Source organism: Macrotis lagotis, chromosome 2 (assembly GCF_037893015.1).
Source record: "Macrotis lagotis isolate mMagLag1 chromosome 2, bilby.v1.9.chrom.fasta, whole genome shotgun sequence".
Classification (NCBI taxonomy): domain Eukaryota; kingdom Metazoa; phylum Chordata; class Mammalia; order Peramelemorphia; family Peramelidae; genus Macrotis; species Macrotis lagotis.
Genome location: NC_133659.1, coordinates 305,877,540 through 305,899,467, shown reverse-complemented (window position 1 = coordinate 305,899,467; position 21,928 = coordinate 305,877,540). Strand labels below are relative to the sequence as shown.

The 21,928-nt window shown below is 36.2% G+C and overlaps 1 protein-coding gene across 2 annotated transcripts in view; it reads left to right on the top strand.

The window, feature by feature from the left end:
• KITLG (KIT ligand) overlaps positions 1-21,928 on the top strand; it is a 124,512-nt gene that overhangs the window by 46,967 nt on the left and 55,617 nt on the right. For both annotated transcript variants that reach the window (XM_074226557.1, XM_074226556.1), the window contains exon 2: positions 9,585-9,698. In XM_074226557.1, coding sequence (XP_074082658.1) covers positions 9,585-9,698 — 114 coding nt within the window. The remainder of the gene's footprint in view (positions 1-9,584; positions 9,699-21,928) is intronic.

Below are 21,928 nucleotides of genomic sequence, written 5' to 3'. Positions count from 1 at the left end.
GAGTGATAAAGCCCATTCAGATCCTTGCTGTGTGACTTTAATCAAGTCACTTAAATCCTTTGACTCTGTTTGTTCATCTGTACAGTGGAGGGGTTTGACTAGATAGGGTCTGACTCTTCCAGCCCAGCTTAACCTTTCCAGTCTATTACTCCCCTTTTAAGTACAAAACTATCCATCCACACTGGACTTCTTGCTGGGCTTCAGATACAACACTCTATGCCTTTCCACTGGCTCATACTTAGAACATATGAACCTTCTTAGAATACCTAATTTCTTTTGAGGCTCAGTTGAAAAACCATATTTTAAAGTAGGAATGTATTAATTTCTCCAAGTGCTGCTGCCTTTCTCTTAAAAGTAATTTTTTCTATGTTGTAAACAATGCATATTGGGTTTTTTTTTGTATCTAAGATTATAATCCAGGTCATCAGAGGCTTTGTTTGGGAAGTTTAACCATCCAGTTGGATGGATACTTGGAATACTATATCTGGATACTATATACTGGATACTTGCCTACTATATCCTCTTTCTCCTCAAAACCATCTTCTACCTTTCTCTAAGAATTGTAATCAAATCACCTTTGCTATCAACCTTGAAAAGCGTCAGTCTTCTGCAATTTTGCCACTTCTTGGACAATAACTTCCATTCTCATCCACCATTCCTGTGTGTTGTGTTCCTCATTAGACTGTAAGCACCTTAAGGGCAGGGATTATCTCCCCTTTTTTTAAGCTATATCTCCAGCACCTGGTACAGTATGCACATGATAAACACTTAGTAGGTGCTTTATCAATGCATGTTGCTGGGTTAATTGATTGAGCTATGATTCCCCTCAATTCCCTGAGCCTCAGTTTTTCCTCATGGTAAAATGAGAATAATGTTTTTAGTGTGCATGTCTCAGAGTGTCCTTGAGAAAAGTCACATGAGAGAATGAATGGCTACAAAGAAGTTTATAGGGCCATATAAATGTGTTGTGGCTCTTCACATCAAAAATATTTTAAGCTTTTTCCAGGGGCGGCTAGGTGGCGTTGTGGAGGGGCAGCTAGGTGGCTTAGTGGATAAGCTCTGGCCCTGGAGTCAGGAGTACCTGGGTTCAAATCCGGTCTCAGACGCTTAATGATGACCTAGCTGTGTGGCCTTGGGCAAGCCACTTAACCCTGTTGGCCTTGCAAAAACCTAAAAGAAAATTTTTTTATGCTTTTTCCAAAAGAAAAAGTAGACTAGGTTTTTCAAAGCACTAGATTCCTACTCCCCGCCCCCCCCCAAATCACAGCTAGATTAAATAAATACATAAGAAATATATGGTTAACTTGACCTTAAATGACCTGAATTCAGGCTGAATTACCCTACCTGTTTCTTGGTAACTTGCTTTACGAAGCTAATCTGGTTGGCTAACTTCCAAAGCACATCTAAGCAGCCAGTATACTTGCTGCTTTACTGGATGGTTTGTGGAATTAAAAAGAAGATGAATGTTGGTTTTGGCAACAGGTACTGCTTTGTCCAAGGCAGGCCTCAGACCTTTTTTTTTTTAAATGGGATAAATAAAATTAATAAAATAGTCAAATAAACCATGTGGACTCTGGCCAATCTTTTAACATTGATTTGTATGCCACATTGAACTCTTAATTTCTTTAATCTGGGTAACACCAGACTTGGGTTCCCTGATCTGAGCTCTGCTGTGAACTGGTTTTTTTGATCATAATCTCTTTACACCTATTTCTTATCTGTAAAATGGTGTAGTTGGAAGAGATGACCTCTAAGGCCCTTTCTTGCTCTAACATTTCATGTTCTCTAGTCTCGATTAAGTTATATCAAAGAAGGAGTTTGGTGTTTTCTGAGGTGTAGAAAATCTGACTTGACAAAAGTACATTTAGCTTATTGGATAGAAAATATTTGCTTGGTGCAGCATACCAAATTCCTTTTCTGATGTCTTTTAGAAGTCAACAGGTTTAATTGAAAACTTAGGGGATTTTTGCCTTATTACCTCATTATAAGGTACTTAGAATGGCAAACCCTCTTCTAAGAATCATATAATAAAATACAGGGGATTATGAAATAAATTATTGAAATGCATTTATTCATTTTGTGTGTGTGTGTGTGTGTGTGTGTGTGTGTGTGTGTGTAAGAATCCTTGATAAAGAACTATTGGCTTAGGGGCAGCTATGTAGTACAGTGGAGAGAGAGCACCGGCCCTGGAGTCAGGAGTACCTAAGTTCAAATCCAGCCTCAGACACTTAATAATTACCTAGCTGTGTGGCCTTGGGCAAGCCACTTAATCCCATTTGCCTTACAAAAGAAACCTTAAAAAAAAAAAAGTATTGGTTTAGGAGTACCTAGGTAGTGCAGTGGATAGAGCTGGCCCTGGAGTCAGGAGGACCTGAGTTCAAATCCATCCTCAAACCCTGGGCAAGTCATTTAACCCTACTACCTTGCAAAAGAAACTAAAAAAAAGAACTGTTAGCTTCAAGGGACAGTAGACATAGTAGAGTGCTGGGCCTGGAATCAAGAAAACTCATTTTCATGAATTCAAAGCTAGCTTTAGATATTTATTAACCATGTGGCCCTAATCCAGTCACTTAACCTTATTTGCCTCAGCTCCTTGTCTGTAAAATGAACTGGAGAAGGAAATGGCAAACCACACCAGTATTTTTGCCAAGAAAACCCCAAAAAGGGTCATGAAGAAACGGGACTTGATTAAAATGACCAGAACAACAACCGAATAATTGTATGAGATATTCAAGGTTCTAGTTATCTAGACTAAAAGTCTTCCAAGTATAGACCTAGCAAGGAATGATGCATTCATTAACTTGTTTTTATTAACAGAAAAAAGTCAATTATCAGTCATTTACATATTAGTGTAAATTGAAATCTTTCCTGGAATATTTTTCCTTATAAATATATTTCTTTTTTAAATTAGTTTTTATTGATAAATGTTGTTTGTCCCTCACCTTCATTTCCAAATATATTCTTTCCCAATTCCATGTCTGGAGAACCATCCCTTTTAATAAAAAGATTTAAAATGAAGTCCAGAAAATAAACATTTATACATCTATACATATAAACACTTATGTGGGTCAGAGACACTAAGTAGTTTTTACACATGCTATTAGCTCTTGATGCCCACAACAGCCTACAAGATAGATGCTTTTTAAAAATTTTTTATAATTGAGGAAATGGAAAACACTGGTGGTTAAGTGACTTATCCAGGGTCACAGAACTAATAAGGGTCCAGAGTAAAATTTGAACTCAGGTCTTCCTGATTTAATATTGTATCTACCCATCTCCAGGTGCCTCTAATAGACTCCCCTGTCTGCAAAGAAGGGAAGGAGATGCATTTTTTTCATCTCTTCTTTGATAATAAGCTCAGTTATTATAATTATAATTCGACTTCTGGATTCTTTTTATTTTTTTCCTTTGTAAGTCAGTATCTTCATCCTTTACATTTATGTTGTTGCCATTATGTATATTGTTTTCAATACAAAATTAATTTAATAGTAATTAATTTCCACCTTATGTTTTTAAAGATCTAGGAATGCCGATTGGAATTGTGATTTAGCCAGTGTCAATGTAGTGAAAGGTTATTATGAAATTAGAGGCTATCTTGCCATGAGGGTGATCTAGAGGAAAGTTTGTAGAAAGTTAATATAGAGTAACCAAATTCAATTACTATGATGATCAAAAAAAATGATACTCAAGAAAATAATGTTCTTTTAGATGAGATGGTTACCTATGATGAATAACACCTTTAAAAAAAGAAGACAAAATTACTGTGAAATTATATCAGAACTTTATTTCAAGGAGAGTGAGTAATAGGGACACAAGTTAGGATGGAAAGGAAAAGAAGAAAAAGGGAAGAATATATTGTCATATAATAGTCTACTAATCTGAAGACTGAGTATTTGCAACGGACTAACTGCGGATCCATTAAGCAAGCCAAGAAGTTCATTGAGCTGCCAAGTTTATACCCTGAATTTATAGGAAAACTTCTTGGGCCCTCATTCAGAAACTGTTTACTTTTACTTTACACACAATTTTAGTAAGTCTAGATTATCTGATTTTATGTACCATTACAGATGAATAGATTAGAAACAGTCAATTAAATGAGGTGAAGATGGGCATGGGGTAGGGATTTGCCCCTAGATGTGATAACTGTTGGCTTCATGTGGAGAGGTGAGGGAGAAAAAAATTAACTGTAGGCAGAATAATTCAAAGAACATAGAATCCTGAAATTATATAATGTAGGGACACACATGCCAACTATTTTACCCAAGTCATTAGAATACTTGATTCATATACTGAATATAAACCTTCCAAGAGAAGGTCATTCAAAAGTCTTAGTACAATTTAAATGATTAAAGGTTAAAAGTACACTGACTTTTGGAATGCTCTGAATATTCCATTAACATACTTTTATAAGGCAAGTGCATGTAATACATTTTAGGAAGATCTCTGTCAAAACAAAATTGTTTTTAACCAAAAATCTTTTTTTAATCAAATTTTAAAATTTAACCATAGTAACTAGTAGTTTTTGGACAGTTAAAAGTGGGCAAACTTCACTTATTTTTCAAATGACAAGCTTTTATTTATTAAGCACCTACAATGAACCACAGTCTTGTTAAATCTTGGGGATTTCATATGAAGAATGAATATGTTCTTGACTTGAGCTTACAGAGTAACCAAATGCAATGATGGGCAAATCAAATGATTTTCTCAGTTAATGTTTTTAGATGAGATGGTCACTTATGAGGAATACCACAGGAGGCAAAATTAGTGGGGAAGTATAAGGACATGTTATCTATATATGCAGAATAAGTAGAACCTAGATGAATACAACTATATATATATATATACATATATATATATATATATACAATTATTAAATATAAGGTAGTTTGGGAGGAAGGAAACTAAATGTTGGAGGGGGGAATAAGAAAGATTTCATGCAGATGACGGTGTTTGAATTGAGGGACTCTGAAGCAGAGGCGAAGAGGACATTCCAGGCATGTGGGATGGGGGGGGCGGATGAAGAACCACTTTTGGAGAGGGGCAGTTTTCAGTGATACTAGATTAAATGAGGCATTAACTGTAAAACAGGAATGTAGGGCATAATAATTCCAAATATATTTCTGTATTTCGATTGGCATCAAAATACTTAGCTTTATAGCAAAATGCTTTGGGGGATTTAGTGAAAGTGTGACTATCTTTTGGCTAATAGCCATGCAAATAAATGTTATATATTGTAAAAAACTGGATAAGTTAAAGGTATATCTTTCCAATATAGAATGCTTCTGTGAAAATAAATTAATTTTAATTTTCAGTATTAGAGTGTCTATTTTTACTGAATAAAGCAACTATGTTCTCCCTTGTAGTCTTCTTCTCAGTGCCTCATCTTAGGGAGGAGGTGACCCTGGGATTTCAAAGAACCACAGCCTTGAAAGGATCTGACAAACTAGAAAGACTTAGAGTAGGGGCTTTAGGGATGGTAACTAAGTGAATTAGTGGGTATAGAACACAGGAGAGATCTGAGTTCAAATCTTCTCTCAGATACCTACTAGCTGTGTGAGCTGGGCAAGTTATTTAATTGCTGGCAGCCTCAGTTTCCCCATTTGTAAAATGGGGATGATACTAGCACTTATTTGTCAGGGATTCAAATGAGAACATTAATAAAATGCTTTGCATAGCTTTAGTGCTATGTAAATACTAGCTAATAACAATAATAATAATAATAATAATAATAAACTATTATTCTAAAAAGACTTTTACCTGGAAGAGGCATTAATCTTCTGTTAGATCATGGAAAACAGAATTAGTAGCAATGGAAAAGAGCAAAGGGGCAGATTTCGACTTGATCTAAGTGCCAACCTCTTAACAATTAGTGTGCTCTAAGAGTGCACTGGGATGCCTTTGGAAATAAAGAGTTCCCCCTCATTGGAAACCTTCACAAAAACTGGAAAACCAGTAACTAAGTTACAATTGTCTCAGAGCAAAATCATTTCTTGAAACCACAAAAATATTATTAAGTATATGGACAGAGTGGCAGCCTGGGGAAAGAAAGCCAAGCTCAGAGTTCAAAACTCTGGTTGAGTCCAGCTTTTGATACATTCTGGATCTCTGACCTTGGGCAAGTTGCTTGACCTCTCATTTTCTGAGGCAACTCTCTAAGTGATAAAGTTGTATTTGTGTTGCTAGAAGAAGCTTCCTTATTAAGTTTTTGTAGTTGTTCACTTGTTTCAGTTGTGCCCCACCCTACATGATCCCGTTTAGGATTTTTCTTTGCAAAGATCCTTAAGTGAAGTGGTTTTGCCATTTCCTTCTCCAGCTCATTTTACAGATGAGGAAACTGAAGCAAACAGGGTGAAGTGGCTTGCCTAGGGTCATACAGCTGGTAGGTGTCCAAGTCTGGATTTGAACACAGGACAGGAAATCACTGACTCTGTCTTTGATAGTCTTTGCTTTTACTTACCTTCATTTCCCATCACTCTTTTCATTTCTACACACACACACACACACACACACACACACAGCTATTGCTTATAGCAAAGATGTATAACATATAAAAAAGATATATAACATATAACAAACATATAACAAAGCCTCTTAAACAATATCAATATGGCCTGCATTATATTCAGTAGTCCCCACCCATCTTTCTCTACTTCAGCAAAGAAAGGAGGTAGGTGTAATCTCATCTCTTTCCAGAGCTGGCTTGAGCTTTATCATTATGATATTCATCTTCTTTCTACTTTCTCTCTTTTTTCTTGTTCTCTCTCTTTTTCTGTCTTTCTCTTTTCTTTTTCTTTCTTCCTTTCTGTTCTTTCTCTTTTTCTTTCTCCTCTCTCTCTCATTTCTTCCTTCCTTTTTCCATTTTCATTATTGCAGTCATTTTCTCTATTACTTGCCTGATTCTGTTTGTTTTACTCTGCATAAATTCATATCAAGCTTCCCATGCCTCTCAATAGCCTTCATAGTCATTATTTCTTTCAGTTTGGTAATATTCCATTACATCCTTGAATCACTATTTAACCGTTCCCTAGTCCTTGGATATCTATTTTGTTTATGATTCTTCGCTCCTGCAAAAATGCTGTTGCAAAATATTCTTTTAAAAGAACGTATACATTCTTGTCAGACATAAGAATATCAATATTAGAATGAATTAGGCATTCCATTGTAACCTACTGCAGAAAGCAAATGTGTCCATGACTCTAAGTATTTATATAATAAGAAGGTCACTAAGTATCAGAGGCATGCTGGGAAAGTTCTCACCATTGTTCACCAAGGTTTCTGGTAGAACTGAGATTAAGCTATTTCTGAGGGTGGAGAAGGGTAGGATAGGGGATAAAAATTATTTACCAATAATAAATTAATAATTTAATTTCTTAACGTTATCCCTCATACAGCTAAATTTGCTTTGTATCTCTCATTTGTATTTGTGTTCAATTTTGCATTCTAATGATATTTGTTATGTGTTGCATATCCCTTAATCAGTGGTAAGCTCAATAGGAGCAGGGACTTTGTTTTTTATTTATCAGGGATCTCACAATCTTGGAGCTGAAAAGCATCTCTGCATATAAACAAGAATCTCTCCATAGCATTGCTAATTAGTGGCCATCCAACTTTTATTGGAAGGCCCACAATGAGGCAGAACTCTCTTATCTTCTGAGGGATCTCTGCCAACGTTTGGTTAGCTCCAGTTGTTAGGGAGTTTTCTCTTATGGTCTACGTTTGCCCCTGTGCAGAGTCTATCTATTGTTCTTAATTCTGCCCTCCATGGCCAAACAGCAAATCTATGGCCTCATCCCAGGGTAACAGCCTTTTGTATCATTGTTTCCCGTCCTCAGCCCTGCAGCCTCATACACACTTTGCACTGCAGTCTATATAGAGTAAGTGGTTAATTAGTAGTGAATAGATCTGAATTCAGTTAGTAAAAGAAAAAGAAATCCAGTTTTCTAAGGTGGTCCTATCCTGATTTTCAGGAAGATTGTTACTGAAAGTGGGTTAAATGGTAAAGAAAGATGGATTGCTTTCAAGAGCTCTGGGTCCTATGATTTGGGATAAAACTGCCCTTCTATCTTTTTATTCTGAGAAGCTGTTGCAAGTAACCTTTGTCCACCTGTTCATGATAAAATAGTCTAGGTTGTGCATTTTAATTGAAAAAAATGCTCTGTAATTATGCATTTCTAGCCAAACACAATCTTGAAATACTTTTAAAATGCCCAATTCGGATTTTCATTTTCAGGGAAAAATAATTTCTAGATCTAGAAGTGCCAGACTTTCATTGGAAATTGTTTCATTCACTAATATTCATTCAGCAAGTGTTTATTAAACATCTAATATGTTTGAGGAGCAATGCTAGGAGCTGGGGCTACTCTGCCCCCAACCTTCCCACTTTCCAGCCCCAAACACCCCCACCCCAACAGTTTAAGGAAAAGATATTCTATTAGAGGAAGCAACATGTGGATACAGAATTCAGCTCAGTTCAACTTGAAGCATCTACTATGGGCAAAAGCGGAATGATGATTGAATGCTATTTTGACAAAGGCAAATTATGAGGCTTTTTTTTTAACTTTCCTGTGCTAAAATTTATTTGTCCATTCTCATTCATTCATTGGTCATCCACTTTGATTTCCTTTGTTTGCTGCCCTCAGAGGGCTTTCATTTTACTCTGGGTCTTTTTTTTTACAAGGCAATGGGGTTAAGTGACTTGTCCAGGGTCATACAGCTAGGTAATTATGAATTTGAACTCAGTACTTCCTGACTGTAGGGCAAGCGCTCTATTTACTGCACCTCCTAGCTGCCCCCATTCCACTCTGAAGAAATAACATGTGGTCAGATATTTGAATTCAGTTGTACAGCCATTTAGCTAAATGGGTACCTGCAGTGTGTCAATTATAGTTCTAGGTGTTGGGGAGATGCAAACAGTCTCTGCCACAGAGAAGTTTACATTTTAGTTCTTTCCCCAGTAACCATTAGTAGGTAGTTAGAATAAAACGCAGGAAAATGGTACCCAAACACAATGCTCATTTACGCTTTTGGAGTTTTACTGAATCTGGAGAAGTCTTTTTTTTTTTGCTCCATTTCATCTGGATGCTATTTTTGCTTCCATTGAAGTCATGTTCCAATTTCTCCTGCCTTTGCCAACTATTGTACATTGAAAAGAAAGAAAGAGTTCTTTTGAGTACCTTTAGGGGGTGAATTTTATTCATTCTCTGTGTTGGAGCAGAAGTCTAATGATGAATCCAGTGCAAGTTGGTACAGGTGCTGTCATTTCCATACATTTGCCACTGAGAAATTGGCCCTAGGGAGTCTTTGACATAAGTTAACAATAATAATATTGAAAAGAATATTAGGACCAGATTTCCAGTTTTAATTGAATTCAGATTATTCTTCATTCTTTCAGTGGTGGGCCTAGGTTGGATTCTTAAGAATTAAGAGTTAATTTTTTATGGAGTTATAGAAGTCTATGGGTTGTTTTTTTAAGAAGAGAAACAATCTTCCTCACACACTGACATTAAAACACAAGATGGTAAATGACTCTAATTATTTAAGTTGAATACTGTTGGTCACAGAGTTATTGTTCTGTTTTTATTTAGACTTGGATTATCACTTGCATTTATCTTCAGCTGCTCCTATTCAACCCTCTCGTCAAAACTAAAGGGATCTGCGGGAATCCTGTGACTGATGATGTGAAAGAAATTACAACATTGGTAAGAAAAGAATACATCTCAAAAATGGGGGGACATTTTTCTTAGATGAATTGGAAGGAAAGAGACAAAACATGCTGGCTGGTTGGGGGGGAAAGATATTCATCACTTCCTTTAAAAGTCAATGGAGGTAAGTGAGGGCATTGTCAGGAAGTTTCAGGGTATTTGTTAATGGAGTTGCCAACAACTGAGCTGGCATGGGATTAGTTAGTCAACTTTTGTCAGTTCCTCACTGTCTAACAATGATTCTTGTGCTTGTTGCCTGGAGGCTGCCCTTTTCTTGTCTCTTCTTCTCATTCATAATCCTCCAAATGCCTTGCTTGGGAAGGGCAACAATGAATATTTTTCCTCATTATCTCTTTAGAGGATCTCTTATTGTCACTTCACTTCTGTGCTGCACTTACAGTCAGAAAGTTTCTGATCAATTGTCTTCTAATAGTATCTAAAGCTTTGTGACCCTATTTGGAGTTTTCTTGACAAAGATACTGAATTAGTTTGCCATTTCCTTCTCCAGCTCATTTTACAGATGAGGAAACTGGTTAATTGACTTGTCCAGGGTCACACAACTAGTCTGAGTCTGGATTTAAATTAGGTTTTCCTGACTCCAGACCTGATATTCTATCCACTATATCACCAGAGTCAGGAAAACCTAGATTCAAATCCCGGCTCTCACATGGGCAAGTTACTTATTCTTCTTGGTCCTCAGCTTTCACGTCTGTAAAAGGGAATGATAATACTTCTGATTCTTAACTCACAGGAAAACATTAAATCAAGTCAGCAAGTATTTTTGGACTTAACTTCACACCTTGTCTAAATGAAGTAGATCTACCTTCCTTAAATGAGGCAGAAACCAGGAAACATCTCTATATTTGTTTGATAGAAGGAAGTATCTACCCTGGCATACTCAGTAAAAGGCTCCTTCATGTATAAAATGAATAATTAAAAGTCAAACCAACAAGCATTAATAAAACTTACTATTTAGAAGTTGCTGCAAAATGGTAGAAATGCAAAGAAAGAGGACTTTTTCATAGGGCTTACAGTCTAATGAGAAACAATGCAAATAATTAATTACAAAGATGATATAGAAAGGATAGCTGTGTGTCAGTTAATATTATTTTTAGATTTCATTAGTGAGGAGAAGGGGTGTCAAACTCAATTAAACTATACATAAAGGTGAATTGGCAGTTCGAACTCCGGGCAGGAGTCAGGAAGCTCTGTAATTAAAATTTGTCCATAGATACTTATTGGCTGTGTGATCCTGTCTAACTCAGTTTCTTCATCTATCAAATGAGCAGGAGAAGGAAATGGTGAACCACTCCAGGATCTTTGCCAAGAAAACCCCAACTGAAGAGTGGAACAGAACTAAAATGACTGAACAACATATAATCACTCTTCTTCAGCTTTGTCTTTCTTTGTCTTCTCTGGCTCTCCTAGTTTCTCTCTTCTGTTAGGATTTTGAACAGAAGGATATAAGCAGAAAACCAAAATTTTGAGGATTTTTATAAACTAATGAAAAATGAAATGAATAGAGCAATTTATACAAAAACCACAATTCTGTAAAATGTTGGAAATTGTAAGAACCGTGATCAATAGAATGACTATTCATAATCCCAGAGCCCTGAAGATGAAACATGCCATTTATTCGAGAGAGATGATGGATTTAGAGTTCAGAATGAGACATACTTTTTTCCTATTATTCTTGAGGCTGTGAGTCTTAGCTAGACTCTGCCTATTTGTTACAAAGCAATTTTTTTAAGGTGGGGTTTAGGGTGGGAAGATGAAAAGATAGATTTCTGTTCATTTTAAAAGTACAAATAAAAGGAGGAACTAGAGATTGCTGTACATGCTTTCAAATGGGGTCACTGCTTTATCTTACTTAATTTTACTTTGTTATGAGAGATCTCATGAAGTAGTAATAGTCTGCATATTTGTAATGGAAAAGCAAAACACGAATAAAACTTAAAGAAAAGGCAATATGGAAAATATGTTAAAATGAATTACAATAATTCCTAGTAAAGTAAATTTGAAAAATTCACAGAAGGAGAAACTGGATTAAAATTCCAGCTCTTCTACTGACTGTTTGACCTTGAATAAGTCCTTGGACTTCTTTGCCTCAGTTTCATCTTTAAAGCAAAGGGGCTTGGATTACCTGATCTCTCAGGAATGCTACAACTCTAAATCTATAATGGAATGCTTGATAATTCAAACTAAATATCAGATCAAATCAGATTGTCTGATTTGCTAAAAGGAAGAAAACCATTTCTCCGTAGTTTATTAATTGCATTATTTTCAAGGGGAGTAAGATGCTAATTTTTTCACGTTTTTATGACAATTGCTTTTTTTGGCATTTTCCCCCTTTCCCAGTGCTAATCCTCTTTTAACAGGTCTTGTTAATTGTTCCTGTTTTGTTTCTTAGATTCATCATCCAGTGTATAATAAGCATATGTGGTTAATTTGTTAATGTTGAGTTGTGTCCAGCTCTTCATGACCCCATGGACCATAGCATGTCAATAATGCCCAGGGAGTTTTCTTGGCAAAGATATTGGAGTAGTTTGCCATTTCCTTCTCCAGTAGATTGAGGCAAACAGAGGTTAAAGTGACTTGTCCACGATCATACCTAGGAAGTGTCTGAGGCTGAACTCCAATCTCAGCTCTATCCACTGCAGTCATCTCGCTGCTTCTGTGTGGTTAAATATATCCAAACAAAGACATTATACCTAGACAATATCCTTATGTAGCTAGAGAATATACCCTTAACACAATCCTAGGTAGTATGGGCTTTGTTAAATTGAACCCTCATTTTTCCATGAAATAATGAACAAACAGTAATTCCTACAAGTATTGTTCTTTCAATTATTCCTTCATTTTATATCCTAGAATCCAGATCTCTCATCATTTCACTTCTCTTTTCATATCATATGTTGCAAAATTTTAAAATGCTCTATAAGTGTGAATTGTTTTTATTCATTGTGTGTATTGTGTGTATGTATGTATGTGTGTGTGTGTATAAGTACATGTATGACTGAAATTTAGAGACTTCTCACCAAAGCTCTTTTTGCAGGTTCCATCTCTAACTACATTGACGAGTCTTGTGGAAATGTTCAGTTACTGTGTCTCCTACTTAAGGGACATTTTCTAGACCTAGGTAAAATGGGTAGAAGTTGGATTTGACCACTGAGGTTTCTTCCAGTATGAAATGGTGTAACTCTTTGATGTTTTGCTAAATTTCTAGGATGTCAGCAAAGTTTAGTATTCTAAATTGGAATTGAGAATAGATTTGGTGGATTTTTTTTAAGTTTTCAATTTCCTAGTATATTGAGTATTTTATGCTTTTCCTCTTTAATTCTGAAAGTACTAATCAAGTATTCTAGTCATTGTATAGAGTAAAGAAAAAATATAAAAATGTTGTCTCAGCCCCAAGGAGTCTATGGTCTAGTTGGGGTGCCCAATTTAACACTCATGATAAAATAGTGAATCATTTGAGATAGTGCTTATTGTAAAGACTGAAATGATGACTTGATTTTGCTTCTGGTTTCTGTACTGAGCCACCATCATGGGGAGTTTCACTGACAATCACTTGCTACATGAACTATGCAACAAAGACGCTCAAGGACAAATGACTCGACATCTTGGCAACAGGAAAGTTGCCAAGGAGTCCAGGCCTCATGCCAAGGAGACCCTGGCATACTGTCCATTTTCCAGGGATAGCATTTGCTGCTTTATCTTTGATATCTCCTAAAGGCCTGGTATTCATGTTTCTGAACTTATGGCCAGAAGTTCTAATATGAAATCAGCCAACCTAATCAATGAATATTATCTTCAGGATGATGTGTTAAAAAAGGGGAGCATATTTTTGTGGTAACTCTTGAGTTAGTTGTAAATTGGGAAAGACATTTTGTGATGTGAGTTTTTGTACTAGTTTTACTGTGGAATCATAAGATCATCTAGTTATCTGGAATGAAATTTAGAAATTACTTAGCCCAACCCTCTCATTTTACAAATGAAGAAGAAATCAAGGCCCAGAGTGATTGTCTTTCCTACTGTTACATAGTGAGTGACCAAACTGAGATTTGAACCCTGGCCTTCTCATTCCAAGCCTAATTCTCTGGCTGCAGTATCACACTGCTTAATTTATGGTCTTCAAACAATTCATCTTCCAAGACTCATTTCTCTATTTTTAGGCTCCTCCCACAAACACATGGGCATCCAATCCCTGTATTTTGTCAGCCATGATCTCCAACATAATACAAAGGAAAGGGAACTGAGTCTGTAGTTAGAGGGACTGGCTTCAAAACCTGCCTCTGATATCGATTATTTGTGTGACCAGCTTCCTTGGGTCTCATTTTCCCCAAATGTAAAATGAAGAACCCAGGTTAAAAGGCTTGTCTAGATCAATAATTGGAATTACAATTATATAAATCTTTCTGACTTGAATGCAATTAACCATAAAAATTTATCTCCACTTTTGCTCATAGAAGCCTCCGATAGAGGTAGGGAATAGTCTTAAAATTACCACCCCTCTCCCCATTATCTTAAATAATAGAATCAGCCCTTTTTTCCTTCTTCCTTTTTGTTCCAATAGAACTCCATTTTGTACCATTTTTCATGCTGTCCCCATAAAGTCTAATATATTTATTTTATTTTATTTCATTAATTACATATAAGCACAAAATTTTAGCATTTTTTTTAGCTCTTTCCCTCCCCCCCCCTTGTGGAAACAAATTAGTTTGAGATAGATTATACATGTGCAGTCATGAAGAACATTTCCATATTAGTGGTATTGCACAAGAAAACACAGACCAAAGAAACAAACCAAGAATAATTCAGTTTCAAAACAAAAAGGATGCTTCAGTCTGCATTCAGACTCCCATCAGTTCTTTTTCTGAAGGTGTATAGCAGTTTTCATCATAAGTCTTTTGGAATTGTCTTGGATCATTGTATTCCATTATAACCAGTCATTCACAGTTGAAAACCTGCAGAAGACCTTATTGCTCTATCAGCTCATGAATTATTTTAATTTCTATTATAATAATGGCAAAATTAAAAGGAAAGTCTATCATTGTCTAAATGCCATCCCCCTGTTTTCTGATTCTCTGATTTTTCTATTCCCAATTAGAATGATAAAATCATAGGATAAGAGATGGATAGAGCATTGATTAAGTGATGTGTAGGCATCAAGTGCCTGAGATTGGATTTGAACTCAGGTCCTTTGGACTCCAGGGTCAGGGCTGCACCACTTAGCTGCCATGATGTTAAGTGAAAGGAACATAAACACAGTTACAAAGATTGTCCTTGCCCTCAAGAAGCTCATCTTCTGTTGGGAGAAGGTAAACACTAACAAGTAAGGTGAGGAACTGAGAATAGAATGGATTTGGTGGGGGGTGAGAAGCTGGAGAAGTCCACGGAGGTGAGGGTTGAGTTGAATTTAAGAGTTGGAAGGGAATGCAAGCCAGCATGTCAGAAGACAAACCTCCATCACAATATATTTTCAAGCCTCTGCTTGGAGACTTCCAAAAGCGGGGGGGAGTCTGCCTCCTATTCTGCTTTTACCCAGCTCTAATGATTAGTTTTATGCTCTTCCTTCCTTCCTTCCTTCCTTCCTTCCTTCCTTCCTTCCTTCTTTCTTCCTTTTTATCTGGTTTTTGCAAGGCAATGGGGTTAAGTGACTTGCTGAAGGTCACACAACTAGGTAATTATGAAGTGTCCAAGACTGAATTTGAACTCAGGCCTTCCTGACTCCACAGCCAGTGCTCTATCCACTACACCACCTAGCTACTTCTAATGATTTCTTTCTGACTCAGACCTAATTTACCTCTTCATAACTTTGAACCATTATTCTTTGTTTTGTCCAAAAAGAAAAAAGATTAATCACTCTATTATATGAGAGGCTTCAGATACTTGAAGATATCCTCACTATTTCCAAATCTTCTCTTTTGTAGGCTAAATATAGCTAATACAGTTTTCTTTAATTGATGTTTTTTTTTTATCACATGGACATACTCTGTCTTATCAATGTTCTTCTTAAACTGTGAATTCCAGAACTAGAAAAAAGAATAGATTAGAATAGATAAGTCTGAGTAGGGCAGAATACAGTGGGACTATGTTACTTCCTTCCTTATTCCTGGAAGCGCTATGCCTCTCTTAATATAGCTAGAGGTTGCATTAGTTTTTTTTGACTACCACATCATGATGCTGACTCATTGAATTTGAATTCTATTAAAACTATTAACTCGTTTTCTGATAAATTACTGACAAAATATGCCTACATTGATTTCTTATACTCAAGTTTAAGACTTTACCTTTGACCCTAACTTAATGACCTGAACAACCAAAAACCATATAGAATTATCTCAGAATTTTTTTTATTTTTTTAATCATTCTTACCGTGTTACATAAAAGACTCCAAACATGTGCTTCATCACCAGTGCTTAGAGAAAATGTTGGTTATGTTATCTAATGTACCACAATGTGGTCTGGCAGCGAAGTGGAGCATCACATGAAGATAATAGTGAACAAAAGGAAAATTTCCAAATTAGACATGGGTTGGTGGCAAAGTCCCATTGCCATCTCTGTGGATGACTAATCTTTTGTCATCTGTGAGGTGAAGGCAATACATTCCATAATTTCTTAGGTCAGAAATACCAACCATGAACAAATTTACAAAAATGTGGTTGGATTCCCATGCTCGTAGACAGCAGAGAGTGACTTTTTATTTTTATTTTCCAAATTCCAATCAATATTCTGTTTAAATTAGAAAGATTTTTTTTTGTTTATTTTTTAGTGGTAATCATGATAAGAATTTTGAAAAACTTTTGTTTAACTTAAAAAAGTACAATTAACTATGTCTCATACTGAAGAAACCCTGGGAAGCAAAGTGCCAATTAGTAGGTAAAAGAGTCAAATTGATTTTAGGAAGATTTCAGGATTATAGATTTAGAGGTCAGCAAATCAATTATCAAACATTGAGAAATCCAGTTCTGTCATTTTATAGAGGAAGAAAGTAAAGCATAATGTGGGTTTAAGGATTTGCTCTTGGTCACCCAAACAAAATTTGAACCCAGGGCCTCTGACTTGAGTTAATCCTCATTCTTTTTTTTTCAGTTGTGTCTCTTACTCTTTTGGAGTTTTCTTTCTTTCTTTCTTTCTTTTTTGTAAGGCAATGGGGTTAAGTGGCTTGCCCAAGGCCACACGGCTAGGTAACTATTAAGTGTCTGAGGCCGGATTTGAACACAGGTACTCCTGACTCCAGGGCCGGTGTTCTATCCACTATGCCACCTAGCTGCCCCCCTTTTGGAGTTTTCTCGATCAAGATATTGGAATGTATTTTGCCATTTCCTTTTCTAGAATTTTATGGATGAGGAAACTGAGACAAACAGGGTTAAGTGACTTGGTCTCTGAGGTCAGTATTTTAGAGAATTCTAAAGTGCCGTGTCAAAGGGTGTGGTGACTTCCAGATGTGGCAGTGGTTGGAGAAACAGGAAGCATATGGTCTCTCCCTCCCTTCTCAATATCACCTGTCAACTAATATTCTCTAAATTCCTAGAAAGCTGATTGTTCCCAAGTGATAAGCAAAGATGAAGGGGAAATTCCTATAAAACAAGATACAAGTGATATGGGGTAATGAATTGTAGAAAACAGTTCTTCCAATAAGGTCTTTTTCTGGTCAAATTGTTCAGTACATCCCAGCAGTGTGGCATAGTGGGAAAATACCAGTACCTCTAAATGGGATTTAATAAAGCAGTGGCTGGCAGGATTCATGGGAAAGCTTGTGGCCAATAAGGGAGATGAAGATTGGGATACAGAAAACATTAAGCCTCATCATGCTCGCTTTTGTCCTTATATTTGCTAAGATACCTATACTTCTGAAGTGAATGGAAACCATACAGTCATAGAATTAAAGCCCAAAAGGAACTTGGTGGTCTGTGAATCCAGCTGCCTCATTTTACAATTGAAGAAACTGAGTCATGTACTTCAAATTCATCAGAAATCAATGATTCTTCCTGAAGAGATCAATTCAGGAAGAGTAGATTTGTTTCTGGAACAATATTAGGACCCAGATGATAGTAATCAGCCCTCTCAAAGAGAGAATCCATCTTTAGTGGTTGAATTGGGACCTGGAAATGAGAATAGGAATTTCAAATATTCAGAAAAGGTAGACATGGTAATTCTATGGAAAATGTAAGGAAGACCTGAGTTCAAATTTGGCCTTATACACTTACTAGTTGTGTGACCTTGGGAAAGTCACTTAACCCTGATTTCTTCACATTCAGGGTTATGCAGTTATCTTGATTCATATCTGATCACTGGACCCAGGTGTCTCAGGAGGAGAAAGGGAGACAGGTGACTTAGCACAGCAGCTCCTCACTCAAATCCAATTCACTTGCATGTCATTGAATCACCTCCCCAAAGCCATCCTTTTCTTCAAGAATGAAGGACAAACATGAATCAGTGAACGGTTTTGTGATTTATGTAAGACCTGGGACTAGCAGTACACCCAAAACTGATGTAATATTTTATGAGCCACACCAGAAATGCTAATGAATATCATAGAGGTAGAGAAAAGATTGTCCTTAGGCAAGTCATATTGTAAGAAGCCTACCATATGCTAGATTGGGTTTGGCTCCAGAAAAGAAGCAGCTAATTCTTTTCTAAGAATGCCATCAACCCTGATGTTTAATCTAAAGGAAATTCAATGGTTGGCTGAAGAACTCCCCCAAAATGGACCATTTATTTGTTGCTCTTGAACAAATGGGAAGTGCTTGTAGCATGTTCAGTAGACTGTTCTGCAAGGTGGCTAGTAGGAAAAATGAGGAAAGCTTGTTGAAATTCTGTAAAGCCGAGGTAAAGACAGAATACAAATGTTTCCTGAAATCAAGGAAAAAAGCACATTTGTTAAGTTTTATTTTTCAACAAAAAAATTTGACATGGATTCGTAGTGACTAGGAATGGTGAGGAGAAAGAGAGAGATGGGTAGAATATTTCTAAAGCATATTTCAGACGTTAAATGTTACCATCATCATTAACCATTTCCAATGGCATTTGGTGCAGTGAAGATGGTTTTGGTTTTTGAGTATCTCCTGCCACCTTCTTGACCCATTAAAAATCTTTTACTAGTTTGTTTATGATGGGAAATGTTAATAAATAAAAAGTTGAAATTTCTAATGCAAATAGTTTTACTTGAAAATTTTAAACATTCCATATTTCATACTTCCTTTTATTATTTATTTTTGACCTGTTTCATTATCTATATTAAACCTTAAGAATATTAAATGCTTAGAAATCATACAGTAAGCTGTGAAACTTTTAACATTTAAAAATTAGTGGATTCTTTTTGTTATTAAATGTAACACTCAGCATGTGATTTTAAAATTATTTCCATTCATTGATTTTACTTTAGATGATTAAATGGAAAGTGGACTTGAAATGTGATTTCTGCCCTTGATGGCATGACAAATGATATCAATTTTTTAAGTTTCTAAAATTTCCTAGTTTCTATACTGAATGAACCCATAAACATGGGTGGAGGTTGGGGGAGAACACACACTAAGAGGACCTGGATTCCTATCCTTCTTTCTGTACTTTAGTACATTTGTGAGCTTTGGTCAAATCTCCCTGGGCCTCAGTTTCCTTATCTGTAAAATGAGGGATAGGACTACTGTAGAAGAAAGGCCCCTTCTATCTCTAGATAGAACAGGAGTTCCATTCAAAGTCACAATAGCAATGCCCTCTGTCCTCCTGTTACTTAATCTGGTTCTTTGCTTGTATTAAGAATATAACAATCATAGTGATAAGAACAATTCACCCTCCTAAAACAGTTGCTAACACTGGCATAGCAAATCATAATGTTTACAGAGTGCTTTCCATGTATGATCTCATTGGATCTTCCAAATGGTAGATATTGTTATTATTACCATTCTAAAGATGGAGGAAAGGGAGAGTGAGAGAAGTTGAGTGACTAGACCAGAGTCACGCAGCTATTAAGTTCTAAATCAGAATTCAAACTGAAGTTATCCAGGTTAGAAAAATTGCTGCAAGGCCGAGAGGAAGCAGTGGAGACATTAAGTGTTGAACAGAAGAAGTAGATAAGGAGCTAATAATTTACTTGTATTTAATGATTTAAAGTTAACAAAACACTTTTCATTTATTATCAGAGCCGTATGACAACTGAGGAGGTTACTAAGGGTGTTAGCCCCATTTTACAGATGAGGAAAACAGAGGCACACAGAATTTCTATGATAAGTGCTCATGATCTCAATACTAGTTAATTCCTAGTCATAGTTTAGAACTGGAAATCATCCAAGAAGTTATCTAATCTGATGAAGTATCAGCTCTCCCCTGATAAAATATGAGATCCTTGAGGTGAGGTCATTTTTTTGTTTTGTTTATGTTTTATGTTTTGGTGTTCTTAGAACCTAGCCCAGGTCCTATTAAGTAATAGATAACTAATATTGGGACTAATTAATTTATAAGAGAAACTGATGTCTAGAGAGACCAAATGACTTGCTTAATATCACATAGGTTAGAACTTTCAAAACCAAGTCTAGAACCTTGTTTTCACTTGCCAAACCTAAGCCTTTCCCATTATGATTGCATGCTAATATCATTAAATGCAAAAAAATTTGAATTCATATCATTTTATCTTCCACAAGAAGACCATGAGCTGACATGAAAATACCTCCGGATTTGAATCTTGGTTTCTCATGCTTAATAGCTTTGTGCTACCTATCTGTCCCATCTATAAAATGAGATTATTGGAGAAACTGCTCTTCAGAATCTTTCTAGCTCTAAATCTCCAATTTCTTTTTCTAACACTCCATTTTTATTCAACCATTTCTTTTAGAACCTTTGGCTAATAATGAGAGCATTGCATTGTATACCATTGGAACTCCCAAGGATTGGAAGAGCAAATTTTAAACAGAACAAAGGACACTGCTGTGAGAGTAGAATGATTCTAAGGTGCATGAAAGGGAGGGAGAGTCTTTATGCTGAGGTGGAAATAGCCTCATGGATAATTAGTTTTTCCCTTCTATTTCAGCATTTTTTTCCTTCCATTGAATTGATCCCTTTGCAATCTTTGAATTGTTCTTTCCTTGCATTAGGTGGCACCCAATACTGTGCCCTCCGTGGTTTACATTTGTTTGCCCTTGGCTATTCTCATGTCACAGAAGCACATGATTTATGACTTTTACAGGCTCATTTTTTGGTTTTTGTCTTGGACAGGCTGTACTGCTCCACTGTCCCCATGGTTTTCGTTGGAAATCATTCTGGCATGTTTACTCAGCATAAGAGTTCATCTATTTACAGAACATTTTGCTTTGTTTCTAAAAATGTTGCAAGACTTGTTTTAAATGGCAAACCCAGACCTACCTAAAGAAAGGGTCAAATATTTTGGGCAAAGATGAATCAAGCTTTCGAAACTTTTGCTTCTGTGGGACAGTTATGGTACAATTCTTTATCCTTTCAGAGTCTTAATGGAAGCAATAATAAACTGCACTCATGGGAGTGACTTTTCTCCATCTCTTCCCTGCTGTTCCCCTGGTAATAAAACTTGTTGAGATGATTTGTTTCCACTTTGGGGCATGTTAATTAAAAATGCCATCATTACCTTCTCTTAACACTTTATATTTAAGAGACCATGATTTTTAAAAAAAGGAAAAAAAACCGTATTTGGCTGAGTTAAGTCAGTATTTTCATACAAACTGGTAAAAGAGGAAATGAGATAGAAGGTTAAGTGTCTTGAGTAAGGTCAGTCAACAAACTGTTGTGATGGATGGGATCAGATCTCAGACATTCAGGTTTCCTAATTCTGTGGTTAGCGCTTAGCCTGTGACCATTCATTCTAAGGAAACATAGTCAAATCTCATCCAAATTGCCCCCTGAAAGGTTTAAATAATTCAGATTTTTTAAAAAAAGGTTTTATCTGGTGTGGAAACTCCCTCCACTTACAGATTGACATTTTATTTTGAATTTCATAGGGTCATAGCTATGCATAATGGATAGTGTGCTAGACTGGGAGTAAGGAAACCAAAGTTCAAACCCTACTTCAGACACTTTATAGCTTGGGCAAAGTCACTTAATCTCTCTGGACCTCAGTTTTTTCATCTGTAAAAGTGGGGGAGTTGGAATCTTGGGCCTCAAAGGTCACTTTCAGCCCGAAATCTATGTATATTAATACAACAAATATTGAGAGGTAGAAATCTTAAATTCATTGAGTTCACTTCTCCTCTTATTTT